Source organism: Diadema setosum, chromosome 7, assembly GCF_964275005.1.
Source record: "Diadema setosum chromosome 7, eeDiaSeto1, whole genome shotgun sequence".
Classification (NCBI taxonomy): Eukaryota; Metazoa; Echinodermata; class Echinoidea; order Diadematoida; family Diadematidae; genus Diadema; species Diadema setosum.
In genome coordinates, this window is record NC_092691.1 from 41,709,652 (window position 1) to 41,732,233 (window position 22,582).

Below are 22,582 nucleotides of genomic sequence, written 5' to 3' on the forward strand. Positions count from 1 at the left end.
ACTGGAAGAAGTGTTGTGAAGGATTTAAATTTACTCTGTTGAAGCCTTTCATGATTTTGAACATCTGTATCATTCAAGTCAGTCCAGGCTCTGCCTTCTGACTGTAAGCCAAAGTGGATAATGCAGCTCTTGTCTTCTCACTTCTGTTTAATTTAAATTCAGGAAGAAGTCCTGTTGCCCTTTGCTGGACTTGTCTTTTCTCTACGGTACTAGCATGTCTTCATCCCTCTTCAGTGTTGGGTACCACACTGAGTTGCAGTATTCTAATGTTGGTACAATTGTTTTGTAGCAGTAGATGTTGGACGTACAATTGTTTTGTAGAGAGAGAGAAAACCCTTTTTCTGCAAAGTTGAAAAAGATCTTTTTTATTATTCCTACTTTGATGTTCGCTCTCTTAATAGCAGTATCTGCTGCGTGTTTGTTGAAAGGCAAATCCATTATTGGGTCTTATTCCTCCTCATCAGGTAGCCATTCTTCCAAGGTTGAATGATAAAGTGGCTCCCTACAAGTACAACATCAGTGCAATGGATTTGATTTTTCTATTGTTCCTCACACTGACACTCAGATAAACGTTAGACCTAAATTTACTTCACAATCCAGATTCAACTTCTACTAGAAACACCTACATTTTGTAGTTAGTTATTTAATACCCAGTACTGACATATACTGGTAAAAGTGGTCTAAATTTACTGCTTAAGGACCCCTTTTATGGCCCCTCTTCTGTGCCTTGACCGAAAGATTGGTCTGTCTTGTCGTCAGGGATATGTTTGGCAGAGACTAGTCTACGTAGATCTATTTCTGGCTTCACGGAATCCCCTCCAAACTTATAATACAGAGGAGAGCTTTAAACATAAAAAATGATAAAAAAACTCCAGGACTAGGAGCCGGACAGATGGATTTTTCTGTCTGTCCTGTGCCCAACTACCATGATATCATAACTCAGTCCTTGCTTTTGAGAGATTTCTAGCTTATCCCTTGACCTTGACACCTCCCCTTCCCTGGTCCCGCAGTGCACTTAAAAACATTCCGTGTCCCCTGAAGTACGTCATATAGAATTAAGGTGTATTTAATGAAATAGCGATATTGTTTAAAGGCTTGTTTTGTTTCATATGACAGGTGTGCTAGTGGATCCAGCTTTCAAGCAGAGAAAAAAGACTAACAATGCAGATTACAAGATGTCAGCTGTGCTGCCGTGTCCTGCTGCTGTCCATGAAGCAGAACTGTCTAGAGAAATATACAGCAGTCGGTTGTCTCTCATTGCCATTTAAGGCCAATTTAACGTTCATGAGACAACCTCTACAGTTCTACAACAGTAGAAATTCCTTCTACTCAGGGGTATCCTGTGCTCGTGACTTTTCATCTCGCTCAAGAAATAACATGGTGCGCGAAAAAACAAAAACTCTGAGATTTAGTGCTCTGGAAGTCATCTATGGAGGAAAAGACAAAATACCAGATGAAATTGAGTGGGATAGGTCAGAGCGGCAAAGGGATACACTGCGTGAAGATTTGAGTGAAACGGAGGATGACTTCGAAAACATTGAAGATGGAACAGCAGTCTCAAATTCTGCAAGAGCATCAAAGGTGAAGCAGAGGGCTTTCTTGAAAGAGTCTGAAGATTATCAAAGAGCATCAGTGGCATGCATTAGTATTGATCAGGAGCAGTCTACATTGGCTGATGATAGACATTTAGATCACTTTCTTCGAAAACTTGAAAGCGGTGAGGAACTCTGTCATGAGGATATCATAAATGGTCTGCATCGCCTGTTACGATTGCCAGCAGAGAAAAGGCAAGAAAGAATTCAACTTGCTGCTGTTAATAATCTTGCTGATGTCCTTTGTAGCTCTATGGCTGCCATGACAACCAAGGAGTTTGTTACATCTTTGCTTGTATTCCACTGGTATGACATACCTCTTACCCCTCATCAAAACACCATTGTTGAAAAGGAGTGTCTACGTCGGATGCCATCATGGGACATCAACACCTTGTTTCTGGTGACAGACTGGTGGATCTGTAAGAGTGGAGTGACGTCGTGGGCTTTTCATGATAAGATGGTGGCAAGAGTAAGGGCATCTTGGACAAGACTTTCTCCTCGCCACACAGTCCAGGCATTCTACCTTTGTGGTCAGTTCAAAAGTCCAAACCAAGATGTAATGGAGAAACTTCTGCATCTTGCTGAACGCATTGTTGATAATCTGTCGCTGACTGAAGTTGCCACCATCTGTAATGGCATCATCAAGATGTCCGGTAGGCTGCCTCCAAGGAGCATCCTCCCTGCTGTCATCGCATCATCTCTTTCTCTGAATCTTCAACTTGAAACAGATCTAGACCAGTACAATGTGGTAACAATCATGAGGTTTCTTGGCAGGTCCTACTACTACGAGAAGAATCTCTTCTACAAACTGGCTAAAAAGCTGGAACCCTGCATCGCAAATCTGGATCAGCTGGCACTTCCGCACATCGCTGCTGTGTTTGCCAGAGCACGACTCTTGCCAGAATCGCTCTTTGCTGAAATCTTAAGGTGCTTCAACCACTCGCGAGCAAGCCTGAAAGACTACTTCCTGACTATATGGGCGTTCTGCAGGCTGAATTTCCATTCCATGCAGTTTGAGAATTTCCTTGATGAAGTAATCACCAGGATTGAGAAGGAGGAGGCATGGACAAGAGAAGCAGCTTTCATGTTTGTGAAGACTCTTGTGCCTCTCTCCTTCATTGGACAATATCCTCAAAAGCTGCTGGATCGTGCCTTCAGCCCTGCATACCTACTCAACTATAAAGGTACAATTCAACAACCTAATTATGCATACGATCTGTTCAAAAGGAAATGTCAGTCTAGTTCTTTTGGGAGTGTAGGGAGGTTACATTGAGGTAAAGTAAAGGCGCTATACAATGTAGGAAAGGAAATTTGTTACAGTCATCTTTATTGAGAATCTTCTTGTAAGGTGACATCAAATTAAAATACATGAGGAAGTACTTGTCATTTTCCCGACATAAATTCACCAGTGGACGAGTTGTTGAGGATTAGCTGACAACAGTTGTTATTTATTGGCTCCAAAGTTCTACTTGACAAGCAAGGGCGCCGGAAGCGGGGGGGCAGGGGTGGCACTTGCCCCCCCAAACAAAATGTTGGGGGGGCAAAACGAGTTTTTGCCCCCCCAAAGTGCCCCCTGTAACAAATAATTAATCACTGATTTAAAGACCAAAATGAACAATAAAGGCATATTTCTTGTCTAAATGTTGTAATTTCATAACTGAAAATGCAAAATTTAACAACATACATTATTGTATCTATACACTAATAGTAACTTATGAGTAAATTTTGTGTATAGATGGTAGCCTCGTGTCCTCGAGTGTGCCCGCTGAAACATACCTTTAGTAAACCTTACATATTTCATTTTCTTCTTTGCTTTCTAGTAGTATAAGAATATTTTTTATTGTTCGAACGATGCGATCACGTTTAAGCTTTTAATGAGTACATTTCAGATAAATTGCAAAGTGAAAGTGGCTCGCTTCTTAAAAGCGACTTTTATACTCTGTTTTTACAAAAAGTCCCTACCGTGGGAGGGGGTATCCCCCCTCCCACACCCTCCCCCCGCTCGATCGCTTCGCTCCCTCGCCGAAGATCTCGCACCATCACATTATTAATGTACTCCCGTATGTTATGATCATAGTCCTTCCAACTGATTTTTTCAACATATTTTTTATTGTTCGAACGATGCGATCACGTTTAAGCTTTTAATGAGTACATTTCAGATAAATTGCAAAGTGAAAGTGGCTCGCTCTATAAAAGCGACTTTTATACTCTGTTTTTACAAAAAGTCCCTACCGTGGGAGGGGGTATCCCCCCTCCCACACCCTCCCCCCGCTCGATCGCTTCGCTCCCTCGCCGAAGATCTGGCACCATCACATTATTAATGTACTCCCGTATGTTATGATCATAGTCCTTCCAACTGATTTTTTCAACATGTTAATTCCCCAGAAATTTGCTTTAATTCTCTATAAACGCGAATTTTATACTCTGACATCGTCACAATGTGCCCCCGTTGAGATTTTGCCCCCCCAAAACCAGAAGTGTTCCGGCGCGCTTGTTGACAAGGTCAGTCTTCCTTCTTTAACGGTTGACGATGATGTGGTTATTGCTCCATCTAAATCGTGTAGAAATCTTGGGAGTATTATTTGATTCTACAATATCCATGTCTGTTCAGATCTTTGCTGTCTGTAAATCTGTGACGTATCAGTTACGCAATTTGGGCATTATTTGCAAGTATGTAACTCGTTCAGCCACAGAAAAAATAGTTCATGCTCTTATATCGTCCTGACTTGACTTTGGTAATGCACTCCTATTTCAGCTACCACAATCTCAACTTTCACGGTTACAAAAATTGCAAAATTCAGCAGCTTGCATTGTTACCCTTACCAGAAGAAATGCTCACATTACCCCTGTTTTGTCCTCATTACATTGGTTACCTGTTGAATCTCGCATTGTATTTAAATTATTACTGTTTGTTTTTCATTGCATACATGGATCTGCCCCAGAGTACAATGCTAATTTGCTGACATTTTATGATCCTCCCAGGTGTTTAAGGTCATCCGATTGTAGATTGCTTGTTGTTCCAAAAACAAAGAAATCTTCGGGAGATAGGTCATTTGCACATGCTGGACCTTACTGTACCTGTGGAACCAGTTGCCTCAAGCTATCCATTACATTTCAAATGTTGACTCCTTTAAAGTTATCCTCAAGACTCATTTGTTCGTAACCAGTAGAATTGTACATGGTTGTAAAATTACGAATTTGTTTTTTCATCATTATTATTGTGTCTTTCATTTTTATGTGCATGCTTGTGTAATGATTTCTGTACTTCATAACTCGTTCTTTCTACTGCGCCTTGAGCACATTAGTTATGTGGAATTGGCACATTATAAGTACCCTGTATTATTATTATTAACAGTTATTGAAGTGGCCTTGCATTGTTTATATCATTTAGTCTGACCTTACCAGTCTGGCCTAATGGGCAAACTTGACTGTACATTGACTTCTGCCTCTTATTAACTAATTGCTAGCCCAATTTAGACTCGTCTTTTACTTCAAGCTGTATTCTAACCATTAACTCCACACTGTTGAACAAACTCTGTGAAAAGAAAAATATATTCTTGTTGATTTGTCTGACAGGTCATGCGCCCTATGATGTTTATAAACATCTGTCCTGCCTAGATAGTTCTCTGTCATTGGAATGCCCAGAATACAGAGGCCATAGACTCCCTAAGGTAAGATTGTTCTGACTGGTATTTTGCACTATACATCAAAATGTGCTGCTGCAAACATTGCCACTAACTTTATTCATCCTTGCATAATGTATATTTGTGATAGAAGTTCAAATATATGCAAGGTGTTGTTCGCTTTCAGGTCCTGAGTGATTTCTCTTGATTATATTGGACAGTTTTCATGTCTGAAAAGTGAAAGTCACTACACATTATTAATTAACGGTTTAAAGATTACAGCAAAATTTTTGGCAATTCCAACATACTTTCAAAAGACTGTGAAAAATATTTTATCCATTTATCAGTTCATTCGAATACAGTTCTATGTAAAATGTTTTATATGTGCATGACACCACACCACACACCACACCACACCATGCCACACACAGCAAGCATATCCCAACGTCTTAAAAGCCCTTGAAAAAGGCTGGTAACACAGTCGAAAGCTTGGGACAATAAAAGGCCATAGTGAACATAACTGCAACGTCTGCGAGTCATTCCTCCGTCACACATATATGCATATTTCTTGGTCTAATATTTGGCAATAGTCATATGACATATTAGTTGAATACCGTAATGCATTCTTTTACTGTAGTGTTAGATGTACATGTAGCATTGCTAATTGTTTTGCTTTTCTTTGTTTGCAGTCTTCTTGCAGTACCAGGTAGTCATTTGTGCATGTGCCATACTTGTCATCTTGTCTTTGTGAATTTTGATTTTCTGAAAAAGCTTACCATGTTTTCCAAGGCTTCGTACATTTTTGGAATTATTTATTTTATTGAATGGGTCATCCTGGTTTAATACTATTCAAATAAAAAAGAATGGATAAAACCAACTGCTTGGTACAGTGCACTCCCGTTATAACGAACACGGTTATAACGAAATTCCGGTTACAACGAAATAAACTTTAGGGCCGCAACATTATCAACTCTATGTATTTTTATTGTTTATTCATTCGGTTATAACGAAATTTCGTTATAATAGTGGTGGGCTATACAGGGGGTAAAAAAGGGTCATGTTTCGAAATCCTTAGGGTCCCTGCTTATTTGAAGCAGCTTATCGTACTGAGCATTTTGACACCTTTCATTAAAAAATCGTTTGAAAAATGAGATGGAGTCGGCCAAAAGACTGATTGGGGGGGGGGGCGCAAAATTACTGTCGCGCGTCGGTCAAAATATAGTGAAAAATAATAAATTCACTATCCAAAGGAGTATGAAGATGATTTAAGTGTCCAGATATATGTTTTTGAGGTCAAGAAATTGATTGCAAATATCAGAAATCCTTAATATACTATAGAAAGCTTTCAAATTCTCAAATTTTGCTTTTTGTGGGGGGGGGGGGGGCGTAGGGCTAAGTTTCGGCCCATTTCTGGTATTTGAGTCACCCAACGTATGCACTTTGCCATCTTCAAAAATTTTGTAGTCACAGGCTTATGTGATGATAATTAAGATATAAACAACAGTAGATATAGGAAGGGTATGTTATGCGCTTTCAAGCAATTCAAATTTTGAAAATGAAAAATCTGTTAAAAACACTGCTTTCACAACTGCAACAGTTACACTAGGACACCACATACCGGTGTAAAAAATTATTAAGTTCCATTTGTTATCAAACTTGCATTTGCTTGCCATAATGATGTGATTATTCTCCTCTCTACTCAAAAGAATGGTTGGAACAGGGCATCAACAAAGTTATTGTGTGGTAATTGTCAAGCCCAAATATCATGGTACACTTTCGAGGTCTCATGGTCCCATGCTGTTGCGTGGTAAAATTTGCAGGACACTTACAGTCTGTATGTCATGTCGCTTTGGGTATCTCCATTGTAACCCATTATCAGGATCACAACACTTTAAGATGTTCTACTACACGTGTATGTGCCCTTTCCATTGTCATTTTGGCATACTGTATGCTGAGGTACCACTGTCTGACATTATTAACATCCCAAATAAGGGCACAAGGTTCATTGACCGCAATATCTGGATCAGCAGCGCCACTTGCAACTTTCAACTTTGAAGGTGCTGGTTGAACCTCAGTGATGTTCAGATTCAGTTGCTGTCATGTACAACTGTATATCCTTTTCCATGGGCATGTCCGGCAATGCACTGATTGTGGCGGACTCTGAAGTATTGTACGAATGAGGGTCAGACGATTTTCAGGTCTGTTACTGAAATCTGGTTAAGGTTGTAGAAGTGAGATCGTGCTTGGAAATAAGAAGTGTGCCTTCTGTATGACACTCCAATTTGAATACATGAGCAGGGTCGGATCTTGCTGCCAGCTTGTCAAACTTTGCAAGATCTCTCTCCCAATCCAAATTGTTAGTTTGTAGACCTTCAAGCTCCTCATCATTAAGGGTATCGAGAGATGTTGCATGCGGTGTAAGATCAAACTGTGCCCCAAATCTACATTCGCCACCTTGTTGCAATGCAACAAAGACACAGCATTTGTACGGCACAGTACTGTACATGAGATGTTTCTCAACAGCTAATGTTGGTTCTTCTAGTTGAAATAACTAGAATGTCACATGAAACCCTGAGAGAGTATTCATTTTCTGAGCTGCTAGATCTCTGTGAAGTTGTGGAAAAAAATTGAACAGGTTCTACTTGAGTTGCCTTCTCCATGTTGAGAAACAGCACTTGGCATACATTGTAGGAAAACGAAGTCCACAGAATTCTGTTACTGCAACAGATTCTTCAGTGTGGAAATTCTTCAAAACAGAATCTTTCACCAGCTTCTGAAAGCCTGTGTAGTTGTTCAACCTACAACCTTGTGATGTTCAGCCTATTTTCTATGGCATGTGATAGAGGATGAAGACGGAAAGATAGTCCACTCCTGAAACTCTGCTGAAGTTAACAACAAGGAATGTCCACTCTCCCTTTGATATTATCAGGGAAAGTAATGTTGAATTATTTTCTTTACAACTTGTAATCATAATCTGCAGTCTACACATTTGAGATGGGTCATTTATGGACAGAAAATACAATGAAACTTAGAGTCTACCCCACCACTAACCCCCCCCCCCAAAAAAAAAAAAGAGAAACAATGAATGCTTTCTATAGCAAATAAGGGCTTTAAAACACACTTGCAATCAGTTTCTTGACCTAAATTCTACTGTTGTTTATATCTTCAGTGTCATCAAATTTATAAATCTGTGACAATTGGAAGACAACAAAGTGCACGTTGGGTGACTGGAATACCGGAAAGGGGCGGAAACTTAGCCCTATGCCCCCCCCCCCCAAAAAAAAGCACAATTTGAGAATTTGAATGCTTTCTATAGTATATTAAGGGTTTCTGACATTTGCAACCAATTGCTTGACCTCAAAAACATATATCTGGACACTTAAATCATCTTCATACTCCTTTGGATAGTGAATTTATTATTTTTTCACTATATTTTGACAATGCTCGACAGTAATTTTGCGCCCCCCCCCCCCCCAAATCAGTTTTTTGGCTGACTCCATCTCATTTTTCAACCGATTGTTTAACGAAAGGTGTCTAAATGCTCAGTACGATAAGCTGCTTCAAATAAGCAGGGACCCTAAGGATTTTGAAACATCACCCATTTATAGCCCACCACTAGTTATAACGAAAGAAAACTGCCGGTCCCGAGGACTTCGTTATAACGGGAGTCCACTGTAATTCAATTCAAAGAAAAGTTTGGTGTATACATGTATTTCGCAGTGTCATGGTAATGCATATTTGTGTAGACTGAACTGTACTAAGGTGAAATATGTTCACTCTTAGTGACAATTAAAGAGATGTGAGACATGGTAACAACAATTGTAAAATGTACTGGTACATTTTTCTAGACTGACGCTGAGTATGCTAGGTTTGTACCGCATGGATCTACCAAAGTCATCTGGAATAAGAACCAGGAGTACGGGGAGATCATCCAGCTGCTGACTGAGTTATTAAGAGGGCATCAGTACCTACTGGTTCACCCTATCCTAGACCACATCAGGACACCTGTTGGTATGCATTAAACCCCCCAAAAAACTGGACAGAGTGTCAGATTAATGTATTTTGTTTTAGTTAGGAACAATGATTCAGCTCATGTCAAAGATTGCTTGTCATTTGATTCATGCATATATATGAAATTTTCTTCCATTCTTGAGTTTAATTCATGAGTCTCACATTAAAAGACTTTAAAAGAAAAACTGGAAAATAAAAACTTCATTTGACTGTAAATTGATAAATGGGGGGGGGGGGGGTCGGGTGGGGGGACATAAATGCTGTATATCTTTATGGACATTATGAACTTTGGGATTTCAGCTGATGACTATCCGAAGAGAAAGGAAATGGATGAGAAAAGAATTATATAATACTATGTACTGTATACACATACCACCATTTGGGGTGAATCATTTCACTTAATTAGTAATAGGTGGTGAGTTCAAGCCCAGGACTAAGCCCCATAATGATACTGCTATTTAACTATGGGCAAAGGTTGTTTTTTTTTTTTGAAAAAAAAAAAAAAAGTTTCTCTTGGATAGAAAACTTCAATACAGAAGGAATTAATGACACCTGGAAAATGTATCAACAGAGTTCACATACAGTCCAACCTCTCCTATCCGGACATGTTGGGACTGGCGCTCATCCGGATAAGGGATTTGGCCAGATATGGGAGACTCGATGTTTAATACACTCAGCTGCCCACCTAATGGTAGCTACATATACATGTACCTGTATCAGTTTTGTGTGAACATGCCACCTCCTCAGCTGGTCTGTGCTTAGATATCTCTGATAATTTGCTTGATTAACAATGGCCTGTATCATGCACTGATTAATGAAAAAATTTTCTGTCCATGTTCTGGCGATGATTTGGGGTGGTGAATATCTGAATGCGTGTTACATTTAGATGAAAATTTGATGTGAATGTATGTTGATTATGTGGGGAATACTGTGTATTTCATGCGAGTTTGTGTAGAAATTTTGTTTGAATTTGAAATCCCCCCTTTTCCCATAATCATAAGATTGAAAAAAAAAAAATCATGGCGAGATCGCATCCAGATAATAGAGAGATCAGAGTAAAGGGAGGCCAGAAAGGAGAGGTCAGACTGTACTAAAAAAAAATAGAATGGATATGTTCTTATTCATTATGTTTGCATATATTCCAGAAATGTAATCGCTTTCAGTCTGACGTTGAGTATTACATTTTCGTTTCACTTGTCATAGCCTGCAGGGTTCTTCTGTTGAGTTTTACTTTGTTAGGGTATGTTTACATTTTCTCTTCATTTCAGATATTGAGATACGGCTTGACAGGGAAGGACGGCCTGTTGATATGTTAAGCAGTGCTGCAAGTGGGGAATTTGAGAGAAGATTGGCTGTGTTGGTAGGCAGGCCCACCCACTATAAGAGGGACACCAGGGAACTACTTGGAGCTCATGTCATGAAGAGGAGGCAGCTAAAAATATCTGGCTATGAAATTGTTGAGGTGAAGTGATAAATAGCCTGCCTCTTTTGTATTATAGGCACATTTGTTGTTTATATTGCCAAGTTGCAGTCACACTGGCTCTTTGTCCATTAAAAGCCAGTCACAGGGACACATTCTGTTGTGTAGTATACATCTTGGCTTTCTAAAAGTGTGGCTATTCTTTGGTTGAAATCACTGCTACATTCTATAGTTGCATCAAATTTGATACGTATTTTCACAAGCAGGAAGATTTTGACTGTACAGTAGCATACAGTGATCCCTGTTTTCTGTGTTTGAGTACATTGTAGGCAATGCCTATGGGGCAGTTTTTGTTGCCATAAGTCAGTTTTATACACATTGTAATACTTTGATGTGATGTCGTTTTTCTACACCTTGAGCTTCAGTAAGGTAGGAATTTGTTTCCTATAGATATCCCCCATATTGGCGTATTTTGTACCCAAGTACAGTTACACTATGATATTTGGCATACTCACAGTTTCTTGTGCTGATTAGATGATGTAAAAAGTTTATTGTTGTAGTAACTGATACTTATAAAGAGAAAGTCAAGAGGGCTGTTTATCTTTTTTCTATGTACAGTACAGGTAGCAGATTTCCCGTAGGGATGATGTGTGTGTATGTATACATGTGATAATTGTGAAACAGGTACACTGTACGTTTATAATTATGTAGAGTACTAATTCCACAGTTACCTTTTTCTGCTTGTGTGACAGCTCCCTTTCTACGAGTGGTATCCCATGAGGAAAAAAAGCAGAGCAGACAAGATCAGCTACCTCAGCAGGAAAATCTTCAACAGGTAGCACTTCTGTGCCCTGGATTCTTTGGAGTGGTTTTCATCTCAGTGGAACTTCGCAACAACTCTAACTACAGCTGCAAAATGTCAGGAAGAGACTAATTTGTGTTCATTTTATGATTGGAATTGCGAGAGATTTTGTTGCACCTTCATGTTACTATGTGCCAGTGTAATTGTTATCTAGGCAGCAAGGCAGCTAGTAGTGTTCAGTATGCTTGTTCCGATATTGGTGGAAAAAATGTGCTTTTCTAGAGGTGAGCTTCACAAGCATTTATCCCTTCTCACTTCTGATCGCTAAAGTTTACTCTGGACCAAGATTCCTGATGAGAATATGAAACTCTTCCTGTTCCATGTTCATTGGACTACATTACACACACCTTTGTTCCCCTTTGCACATGATCATTTCACCAGTCAAAATCTAGGGATATGAGAAAGAATCAGAAGTGTGATATACATACTATCTCCAAGTTAATATGATTTGGTACAAATATGATAGGGTTGGAGGTCAAGCTCATATGAATTATAACCAAGAATATCTGATGGTGTCTTACTGTAGTTGAATTTGGTAAAGATGTCTGTATTTCCAAAGAGATAAACTGGTGGACTTTGGGTGATAGAAAGTCATAGGCCAAGCTTACGGGGATCAATTTCAGCCAACCCAAATCTGCCATCACTGGCAATAATTTTAGAAACATATTGAAACTTGCAAAATTCAAACTTGGTACAAAGGTAGGATACAACAATTTTATCCTACGTGTACTTTGATTTTAACACGGTGAAATTTGGTAGTGAAGGTTGCGCAGTTTACCGTCATTTTAAATACAACGTACGCTATATGTTGTACATTTGTATTAAATGTAGTCATTATTAGCACTATTATATACTTTGATTGGCCCACATCATGGTAGGACTGAGGAATAAATTTGTTTTAGGGTTTGCTTTGGGATGTCATGGGGTGAATTTGCAACAAATTGTCTCTACCTGGCCAGTCACAAAGTGATGGATTGTGTTTGTGTATAGGAAAAGTATTCATCACTTGCGAAAGCTTTTTTCTTTGATCACTGAATGACAAATCCGTTATTTGTTGAATGTACTGGGCTGAAATCTTGGGCTGGAATCTGGAGTTTGCGTAATTTGCCTTAATTAGGATGGGGATTGTCGTTAGGGGAAGACTTTGTTAGATGTATGTAAAGAAATTTTGATATCTAGATTGTGAAAAAAAAAAATGAAAGTTCACTGTTAATTAATCATAACACATAAAAATTGTTTCTTTTTTATTGACAATGTATACTTTATTGGTAAATAACATTGTACTTTACACAAATGTTCAGTACTGCTATTTCAGCAGCATCTTTTTATTTACATCATATACGTACAATGTATACAGGAAAGCAAGTGTGACACAGAGAAGTGTATTTTTGCCAGAGAAATGAAATTCTTGCACATACACAATTGCAATATTTTTTTTTTCAATAGATGTCACTACATTGTATATGAATATTGTAACCAACAAAACACGATCAAACGTGTGTGAAACGGTCACACTATGTTGTTTAAATTAGTCTTTGAACAGTGCCTTGTCAACCCATTCTTTTCAGGATTTCAATTTTAGTGCCATGCAACAAAGGAAGGTATTCAGTCAATGGTTTATGGAACAGAAAACCAGATTTCAGTGTCAACTGAGTAGAGGAGAGTATGTACTATAATTTTTGTGTACAGACATTTTCGCAAGTGAGGAGGTCGCAGACATTTTCGCGAGATGTTGTTTTCGCGAATTGACATTGAGGCTATTGTAAATGCACTCTTACCCTAGTGCATGGTGACATTTTCGCCTGTTGAATTCATGGTCCAACTGTGATTTGCAAAATTCACGAAAATTAAACCCTCGCTAAAATAACAGCTTTTACAGTATTTCCCCTGCAGTTGTGAGCTAAGATTGAAAGCACCTCTACCTTGAAATAAAGCATGATGTGCAAATGCTCAGCACATGGTTTCCTGAAGAAGTAACACTACCTTGCAGCTTAGACCCTAAATTTTCATACAGAATCTTACCATGTAACCTTCATCATGTAGCTCCTTTTAAGCACGAACTCTGGACACAAAAAGCATGACAATGTATAGATATACACGTGTAGATTCACATTTAGTGCATGCAGCACAGAAATATGCTTTCTCACTAATCTCACAAGGCATAACTCAAAAGAATAACTATCAACTATCAACATGAAGAGGAAGCAACCTACTAGTACACTGTAATAGTATTATAGAAAAATATGAATTATGTACTCCCCACCTACTACAGTGCACTCCCGTTAAACGAACACGGTTATAACGAAATTTCGTTATAATGAAGTAAAACTTCTGGTCCCAAAATTAACACCATTAAAGCCTATGGTACAAAATTCGCTTATAACGAACACGGTTATAACGAAATTTTCGTTATAACGAAGTCTTTTCCGAGCGCCACTGACAAAGAAAAACAAAAGAAATGTGCTCCGTTATAACGAAATGCGAATTGCTTCGAGAATACATAGCAGAAAAAGCATTTATAGTGTCTCTGCACGGGCAAATGCTTCACATCACTGTGTGTTCGCTCCTTGTGTCACGCACAGTTTCTGAGGGGAACTTGCGTTTAATATTGTAATACAATAATCCCATCCCATTTCACATAGCTTTCCAGTGAATGATGACTATTCAGCAAACAGAATATGATATATATGCGTGGTTTCCTTGTTTTCGTTATACATCTATATTGTATTTGTTCAGTTGTAACGAAATTTCGTTATAACGAAAGAAAACTGCCGGTCCCGAGCATTTCGTTACAACGGGAGTGCACTGTACTACATTTCTTGTATGCTGTGACTTTCCATCATCTTCCAACTTCAATGAAAAAGTTATAAGATATCATGTCACGTAACTTCAAAAGGGCTATAAGTCACTCGAAATTGAAGTAAAAAACAAGGATTGCGACTCTAGTTTGCATTTGATATCTTGGTTTTATATGTGACAAATGTGCAATACAAAGGACTGCAAGACACATGGACCAATAAAGTTGGATATAAATGTTTAATCTTCGCTTCATGTCTAGCCCCTCCTTTCACTCCTTACTACACTTGTATGTGGAACATGTTCAAGTACAGAGTGATAAGCCAGCAAATATTTTTTCTCTCTTTCTCTCAATAGAATGTTTGTGCAAATTATAGAAGATTGAATCAGTTGTGAACATTACCCTGACTAGGCCCTACAAACATCTCCAAAACATAAAATGTATAGAATTCTCATTTCAAATCCTACTGCTGATGAATTCTGTTCAGTTTGAATACATGAGACTGGTGTGCTGCACAGTAACATCTCACTGCTGGCCACCAACAGGTAATGTCTGAGCCAGTTGTGTAGCTCGGGCAGGTTCACCAGTCTTGATCAGCCAATGGTTGACATCCTTCTCTGCTCGATGGGAATCCAAATCAGTATAGGCCACCACTTCATATTCCCTGCCAAATGGTGTCCTGTGTATGGATGAATTTATAGATTGTGAGAGAGATGATCAGATTGAAGCTAGAACGATTCACCTAGTGGGAACAAGATCATGGTTATTCCTTATTAACTGCAGTTGACTACATTAATTTTCACTTGAATCCCCTGGGATTCAGACCTGTTTTCAACAAGCAAAAATCAAGATATTATTCCAAGAATGCTGTCATGATTTCTGTGCAGCTTTGAACAGGCCATTTATTGTGCTAATGAAAATTACACTGAATGACATTTGTTGTCAAACCCACTTTCATAATGCCAATGCAGTCAATCTTACACAAAGTGCTCTACTGCCTAGACTTCAAGAAGCTGTAAAATTCTTTGTCTTTCAGAGTGACAGTCCATGATTTCGTGAGAAGTGGTCTGATGTCTTCCTCGGTTTTATTGGATTGTAGGGAAGAAGTCTTTTCATTGTCCATCCCCTCAGTACACATTGCTTTCCTTGTTAAGTTTTGCTAAAAGCTTATTCGTTTGGATGTACACTAATGAGGTAATGAGAGGATTGCAATCGATTGTGTACAATTACAAAATACTAGGGGCCAGAAATCCTTATTTCTACACACTGCAGGATGTAACACATTTGACTGCCTCGAGCACAGAAACATCTCAATATTAACCCTTCAAACTACATGCCAGCAGCAGTTTGTTTGTTTGTTTTTAGCAAGATGTACAGCTATTTCAAATTGACATGGAAATCCACAACTTTTCACATCTCTGGGGAGTGAGGTATTATGTGTGCATCTAAATCAAACCTTGGAAAAATTCCAGTGAAGTAACAAGCATGAACGCTAAATATTATCTCAAAATCTGATTTGTAAATGACTAACAGCAAAATATGGAAACGAAGAAGAAGTAATAGTGAAGCTGCTCTGACATCAAAATATCTCTCGACTTTTGGTCATATTGTAGCTTGGACCTTGGATAACTTCTTGGTTTATATTTCTGGAGATATTTGGCAGACAAATTTTTAGTCCTTGCACTCGGTAAGTAGACATATGATATGGAAAAACACAGGTTTTTACCATGAGTAAACACTTCAGGATTCTCTTGTTCAAATGGCTGTGATTTACTGATTTCATTTAATTGCAGTACTTGGTAGAACCTTGGTAGAACCTGGTAGACTGCCTCTAGTCTACATTACGTATAGATTGTGAGATGTTATGAAGTACACAAGTAACATTAACTTACCTGACTGTCATATTGCTGAGTACACAAAGATCTTCATTTGTCTTGCAGTGGTTGAAGACAATCCGCTGATTTGCCTATTGATGTAGAGAAACAAATACATGTACCACAGATAGATATATGTGTGTGTGGGGATGTGTGTGTGTGTTTTAATTTCTTGAATTAAGTCTATGTCAAAAACTAATTACCAGAGTGTTGTTGAGACTTTATGGTTTCATGACCTAACAGCTTAATTAAGTGCCCAGAGAGTACCATGATATGCATTGTATTAGCAATCTGAAAATCACTGTTTATCATCATTCATCTAAGTCTGCTGACAGTCACTGGGTGTGCTTCTTCCCACCCCCCCCCCCAAAAAAAAAATGTTTCATTTGGTTAATTTTTCTTTTTCGAGTTCTAAACTTACTGGAACTGGCAGCCCCTCTGATTCCATTCTGAGCTGAGGATTGAAGCACAGGATGCGCCACTCTGTAAGGTACGGTGACTGGACCTCATCCACAAAGGAGAGGAGCTGCTTGCGAGACTTCTCAGCCGAAGAGTGGAAGGACACTCGATCAGACTGCATGACAAGCTGTTGACGAATTTCAGCATTGACGAAAAAATGGAAAGTGTTTATTACTGTACGAGTCACAAGTAGATTATTGTAGCATACAGTTGCATCTACCATGAACTTATCTTATTTTAAGTCTGTACACTACTGTAAAAGTGGTTTCTTTCGCGGTGGTTTTATTTTCACGCTTTTTGCGCTTTGAGGTTGAACCGCGAATTTAACATCACGCAAAAATGTTTTGTAAAGTCGCGCAAAATTAACCACACAAGGAAATGTTTTTTGAACTCGCCGCATGCACACACGACAATTCCGTGCATTGAGTGTATTAATGGTCAACACACACACAGCGATACCATGTTATAAAGTACTTGAGAGACAGGATTTCAGGTAAGCCTGCATTTGATTTTAATTTCTATTTAATAAATAAAAGAATAATTGGATTATAGTCTGGGTTTTCATGTGTAAAATAAAACAGTTTTGGTGACTGTGAATTCACAGATTTTGCTGACTGCAAATTAACACATGCGAAAAAGTCGGCACCAATGGAAACCACGAAAGTATCTGTACGCGAAAGAAACCACTTTTACAGTATATAATTCTGAGAAAAAAAAAATATACAGGGCAAAATTAACTATGGAGATGGCACACAAATTCAAAAAGCTCTAGTGTATATTTGGGTAAGCAATCGGAAGCATTACTGCAAAGGCTTATATGTCTTCTCTATGAGACATCTGAAATATGATCACAAAAACTCACTGGAGCCTTTGGCTTGGATGAGCAAAAAAAAAAAAATATGATACAGATTAACAGTTCTATCAGAAAATAAGTTTACTAAAAGTAAAGGGCAGGAGAAGAAAATTTTGTATGAAAATAAGATTGTTCATGCATATCATGTTCAACTTTTCTTTTACTATGCTGTGATACTGCACTGATTTCTTAACCAACTACCTGGTCTGCCAGTAGAAACAAACAAGCTGATAAACTGTAAACTCTAAAAGCACGACCTAGGGCATGTGCTACTTTTTGACAAAATACACTGATACTTACATTTCCTCCCACACCTGGCAGTGTACAAAGCCTGAAGTGTTGACCGTACGTCAGTGGTGTTCCAGGTGTGATGCCCTCTTTTGCTCTGGTGAAGCAATTCAGATCAAATGTACATGAAGCCCTCCCACTTTATGCATTTTTACTGCGCTGCAAGAAAGTTGACTGTATTGTTTCTCTAGACCCCATTAACCCAGCACACAAAACCAGTAGAAAAAGTACTGTATTTACATGTTCAGGAGGTGAGTTTACAAACTCTGATTTTCTTTCAAGGGTACCACCAGGCCAAGACTATGCTTTTGCAAATGACAGATATACCACTAATAACCATGTTTAGGCATTTTTAATCTCAAAAATTCCTACCGACTTCACAAAAGGATAACATTTGTGCAAACATTTTGCCGAGCTGACTGTATGTGTTCCTGCTGTGCTGCTTGAGACTCCCTGTGTCACTGAAAGTATGTGACTCATTAATAAATCTATGGGAACTGATTTTACATTACTAATATCAGGAACCGAAATAATGAGGTGTGCAATTAGTAGTTACAAGATGTGGAAATTCATATATGTTTTAAAGCTTATTTTGGAATTCTGACTTTGAACTTTGCTCATTGCTGTGTCATATCTTAATATATTGCATACTAGTAGTAGGGCGAGATGTTATATTAGATGTCTTCTTATCAGAACTGCCATAATTGTTCAGTCATCATCAAAACCGACCATTTACATGATTTGTCAAAAACACCTGTTTTTTGTTAGGCCAAAACACCTTTTTTTTTTCTTTTTTGACATGGTTTTGCCTCTCTTTTTGGTCCAAAAGTACTAACAGATGAGACAGTACAAAGTAGGCTGTACCAGCATGGCTGTACTACAACTCTATCTTGCAGCACTTCTACTCTGAAGCGAAAGCTCCTTCAGCAGCATCAATTCAGTGGACCCGATAATGTAGAACAGTAGAAGCAGTAAGCATTGGATGTATGCAAATCATGAAAACGCACAGATGAAAGTCACACAAGGAATTTATACAATACCGGTACTAGATAAATTTTGTAACAGTAATCAATAATGCATTGGTTTTCTCTGTACAAAAATCATGGTTTTGCTATCAGTTCACTGGCTTGTGAATTTAAAGCAAGAACAGAAAAAACAAAAACAAAGTCTTCTCAGCCTGGAGGTCCCCTTACATAAGAAACCACAATTTATATAAATGTACTGTAAAGGTATTACTATGCATCCATTTGACCTGTCCCTACAGAAGTATTTTCCATCATAAAAGACTTTCCCAAACATACATGAGTCCTGTCACACTTCTTTACTGACACTTTAACAATGAATGAGAATGAACACTCTCTACCAATTTATAATCATGCAAGTTGGTGCAATTGAGGATAGGCCCTATTCAGCAAGTGTGCTTGTTGGAAAATAGGTGCATGTAACCCAAATATGTACCACAAAGAGCTGCTGAACTAATAATATACTCACGGCATAATGACGAATGTGTTCCTGACACATGGGGCAGTGCTCTTGCTTGATGAAGCTGTGCACGTTCCTTCAAATTTCATGGCCTCATGCATTTTGGATTCAGACATGTTGACAGAGAGAACATTGGTTTGGCGTGGTTCCACACCAGGCTGAGTGCGAACTTGGTCTGCAGCAGCCTCATTCATGATCACAACTTGGTCACCAAAGTGAACAAAGCCATCAACAGTCACTGATAACTCGGTCTGGAGAGGGACAAAAAGACACAACCACAATAGCATTGCCCTTTGTTATTTTTTAAAAATCAATAAATAAAGAGAATATTCAATTGCCCATTACGTGACTGCTACATGAGACTGTCAGTGATGTACTAAGCCAGCGACTACATGTTACACCTTATCTCAGGACAAGTTACATTACACCAGCATTTTTAAGTGCAAAATAAAAACAAACTATGGAGTTACTGAGAAGCCACAATTTTGCAAATCTTTTCTTACCACAAATACCTAAAATAATTAAAAAAACAATTTCATGTAGATATCCTCACAAGCTAAAACTACATAGATTTGGCAGACTGGTTACTGGATTTCTGCACATACTCGTCCAATAAAACAGTAAAAGTTTGTTTAATCTTACTGTAAATCTATCAAGAGGATATCATTTTAGATTAAGAATATACTCATGTTGTTTTCTTTTGCTTTAATTAATAATCACTGGAATGCTAACCACACTCTGTTGTGTTTTCCAAACAAAATATTTTTTTCTTCTTACAACGCTGAAAAATCGATGAACCATTAACATTTGATTTCATCTTTTTTAAAAACAAAAAATAAGATGTGTGGATGTTATTGTTGTTGTTTTGGTTTTAATGGCGTGTATTAATATGATAATATGATAATGATAATGGAGGATCTAGCCTTCTCAAAAATTAATGATGTTAGCGACTAGACACTACATTACCACTTGCACTTGTAGAGGTTACATTCTTTTTGTCATTATATCTCAATTTCATGCAAAGAAAAAATAAATGGTTTAAAGCATCCAGTTCCTGGAGTCAAACAAAGAGAACAGCAAAATTCCTAATTTTGAATCTAGTCTTTTTTTTCTTGTCTTTTTTTATAAAAGGATGAAATTATTATGAGCATAGTGGCAGACCTTACCTGTTTCAAGATGGTACTTCTAAGACGAGAGGCCTTCTGAATCAGTAACTCGCCTTTCTCCTGTCGGTCAATGAAGTCTTTTACCATGTCCTGCAGAAATGAGAAGTCAGCATGTCGAGTTCATGAATATAACTTACGACTTGATACAAGTGAAGTAATAGTATGATACAACTCGATGATGATGATCATCATCAGACAAACAAAACAACGTGATATCCAAGAATTGTAGCCATTTGTAGATACTCAATAGTTTCTAGCTCATTTCATCTATGCTTGCCACTTTTGTATAAGTACTATATTTCATGTTCTGCAAATTAATACGTATGTTGTTCTCATATTATACTACTATATTGTATGTGTTGTACTCTATACCCCCTGAAGGGGGTCAACAGTTAATAAAATACATGTGTATATCAAAATAATACACCATCACAGACCAATAAAACAAATGCATTAGCTTTTTATACCCAATTAAATCATCTAGATCTACACATACACTGTACCGCCCGAAGGGCAAAGTGAAGTAAATACAACTCAATGATCATCACCATCATCCTCGTCATCATCATCATCATCATCATCATCATCAAGACTTGTCACTCGAACACTTCCTGATAACCGATTTGGTTCTAGAGTGTCTAATTATGTGAGTGGTTGTACTAACACCGTTAGAACTTCAAGAGGAATCGAGTTTGAATAGGTCTAGGCCTACAGTTAAACAGGGTAACATGTTGGACTATAAATTAATCTGAAAGTAGGGTCTAATAATAATGTTGTCACGAAGTTTTCTTCCTCTAGGGCCTGAAATGGAGGCACTTAACGTTAGAGACTCTAGCACTCATTCTAGATATATCTAATGTTGATTGATAGATTCTATAACTTAGTTCTACCTTTAAAAAAATGGTAAGACTAAGAGCAAGAAGCAGATAGGATTCTTTTATAGTGCGATTATTTTCATCTTCATGGCCCGCTGAGACATCCGCTATGAAGCCATTTGAGAGTTCGTCACGTTGATAAACAGATTGCCGCTGAATCAGTATGATTGTGTCGGTAGGGCCTACATGAGCTCGCCGTTGTGTATGTCCAAGGTATGTCCAAGGTATGAAGCTAGTTGTGAGTTCGTCACGTTAATAAACAGATCGCTGCTGAATCAGTTTGATTGTGTCGGTAGGGCCTACATGAGCTCGCCGTTGTGCCGTCTCCACCGGGGTGCAGGTTAGCAGAGACCCGATGAAATTTACGCTGAGCCATTCGGCATTCACATGTTTAATTTACAAAAACACCCTAGTTTCTTACCTCTTCGAGACACGTTTCTTCGTTCCAGTTTCCAACGCGAACTGACGGATTGTATGATCGTACTCCACTCATGATGTCTAGATATTTTTTACTTTCTTTACTAAATATTGTTCAAATTATTTTCCGCAGTGTCGACGGACCTGTCTTCCTCCGCCCAGCCAGTGCGCCTGTAAACTATTTTCCCTAGCAACAACCTGCTACGTGCGTGATATCCGTGTGTGTGTGTGTGTGTGTGTATGCTGTGTGTGTAAAGGTGAAAGCTTCAACGCGCCTGCGCATACTATTCAGAGCTTGTGGTGTATCGAGATGGATCGGCCACATGCATCCGTCTTCAGCAAGAGCTGCAGTATCTACCAAGAGTACAGAAGCTTCTGGTATTACACTCCTTGGCTAGATTTACACCGTACTCCACCTACAAGTATTAAAAATTCGAGTCGATATATAAAAGTTTAGAGAGTAAGACAAATTATTGGCAACTCAGTGTGGCATAGGTCTTGCAGCTTTCTATTCAATTGACATCTGAATCGAAAAAAAAAAAGCTAATCGTCTCCCCCTACCCCCCCCCCAAAAAAAAAATCTTCAGACCTGTTCTCGATGGGCCCTATTGCATGTCCTCCTCAGCGGATAAGTTCTGTCTGTTCAAATTGTTTGAGAAATTAATTTAATTCTATTTCACGTAATTTGTTTATTTCCATTTCATATCACAAGAATCAACGAAATTCTAACCTTTTATGTGTCCGATTTTCGCATAATTTTCATTGATCTACTTTCACTGACTCGTCTTTTTTCAAACAAAGTAATGTAATATAAGAATGAAAATTCCCTTTAACATTGTCAGTGGTGAATTGAGGGAATTCAG

At 38.4% G+C, this 22,582-nt stretch overlaps 2 protein-coding genes across 2 annotated transcripts; one reads left to right on the forward strand and one right to left on the reverse strand.

The window, feature by feature from the left end:
- The first annotated feature begins 1,209 nt into the window (after positions 1–1,209).
- LOC140231336 (FAST kinase domain-containing protein 5, mitochondrial-like) lies at positions 1,210–12,775 on the forward strand. Its single transcript, XM_072311490.1, has 5 exons — positions 1,210–2,776; positions 5,169–5,263; positions 9,064–9,226; positions 10,495–10,688; positions 11,399–12,775. The coding sequence occupies exons 1-5, from the start codon at positions 1,210–1,212 to the stop codon at positions 11,483–11,485; spliced, it is 2,106 nt and encodes a 701-aa protein (XP_072167591.1). The 3' UTR covers positions 11,486–12,775.
- A 45-nt stretch (positions 12,776–12,820) lies between these two features.
- On the reverse strand, positions 12,821–21,908 carry LOC140231337 (cilia- and flagella-associated protein 161-like). The gene is made up of 7 exons (XM_072311491.1): positions 21,724–21,908; positions 20,428–20,517; positions 19,271–19,512; positions 17,792–17,876; positions 16,601–16,765; positions 16,198–16,271; positions 12,821–14,984 (listed from the first exon to the last, which is right to left on the reverse strand). The coding sequence occupies exons 1-7, from the start codon at positions 21,793–21,795 to the stop codon at positions 14,831–14,833; spliced, it is 882 nt and encodes a 293-aa protein (XP_072167592.1). The 5' UTR covers positions 21,796–21,908; the 3' UTR covers positions 12,821–14,830.
- Positions 21,909–22,582: the final 674 nt, after the last annotated feature.

Bases quoted from the DNA above. Each gene is read 5' to 3' on its own strand.
- LOC140231337 (XM_072311491.1), bottom strand. From the start codon at position 21,795: ATGAGTGGAGTACGATCATACAATCCGTCAGTTCGCGTTGGAAACTGG. The intron at 19,513-20,427 runs GTAAGGTCTGCC...GTCCCTCTCCAG, and splicing joins GAAGTACCATCTTGAAACAG to ACCGAGTTATCAGTGACTGT. The intron at 14,985-16,197 runs GTAAGTTAATGT...ATCCATACACAG, and splicing joins CTCAGCAATATGACAGTCAG to GACACCATTTGGCAGGGAAT.
- LOC140231336 (XM_072311490.1), top strand. From the start codon at position 1,210: ATGAAGCAGAACTGTCTAGAGAAATATACAGCAGTCGGTTGTCTCTCA. The intron at 5,264-9,063 runs GTAAGATTGTTC...ACATTTTTCTAG, and splicing joins GAGGCCATAGACTCCCTAAG to ACTGACGCTGAGTATGCTAG. The intron at 9,227-10,494 runs GTATGCATTAAA...TCTTCATTTCAG, and splicing joins CCACATCAGGACACCTGTTG to ATATTGAGATACGGCTTGAC.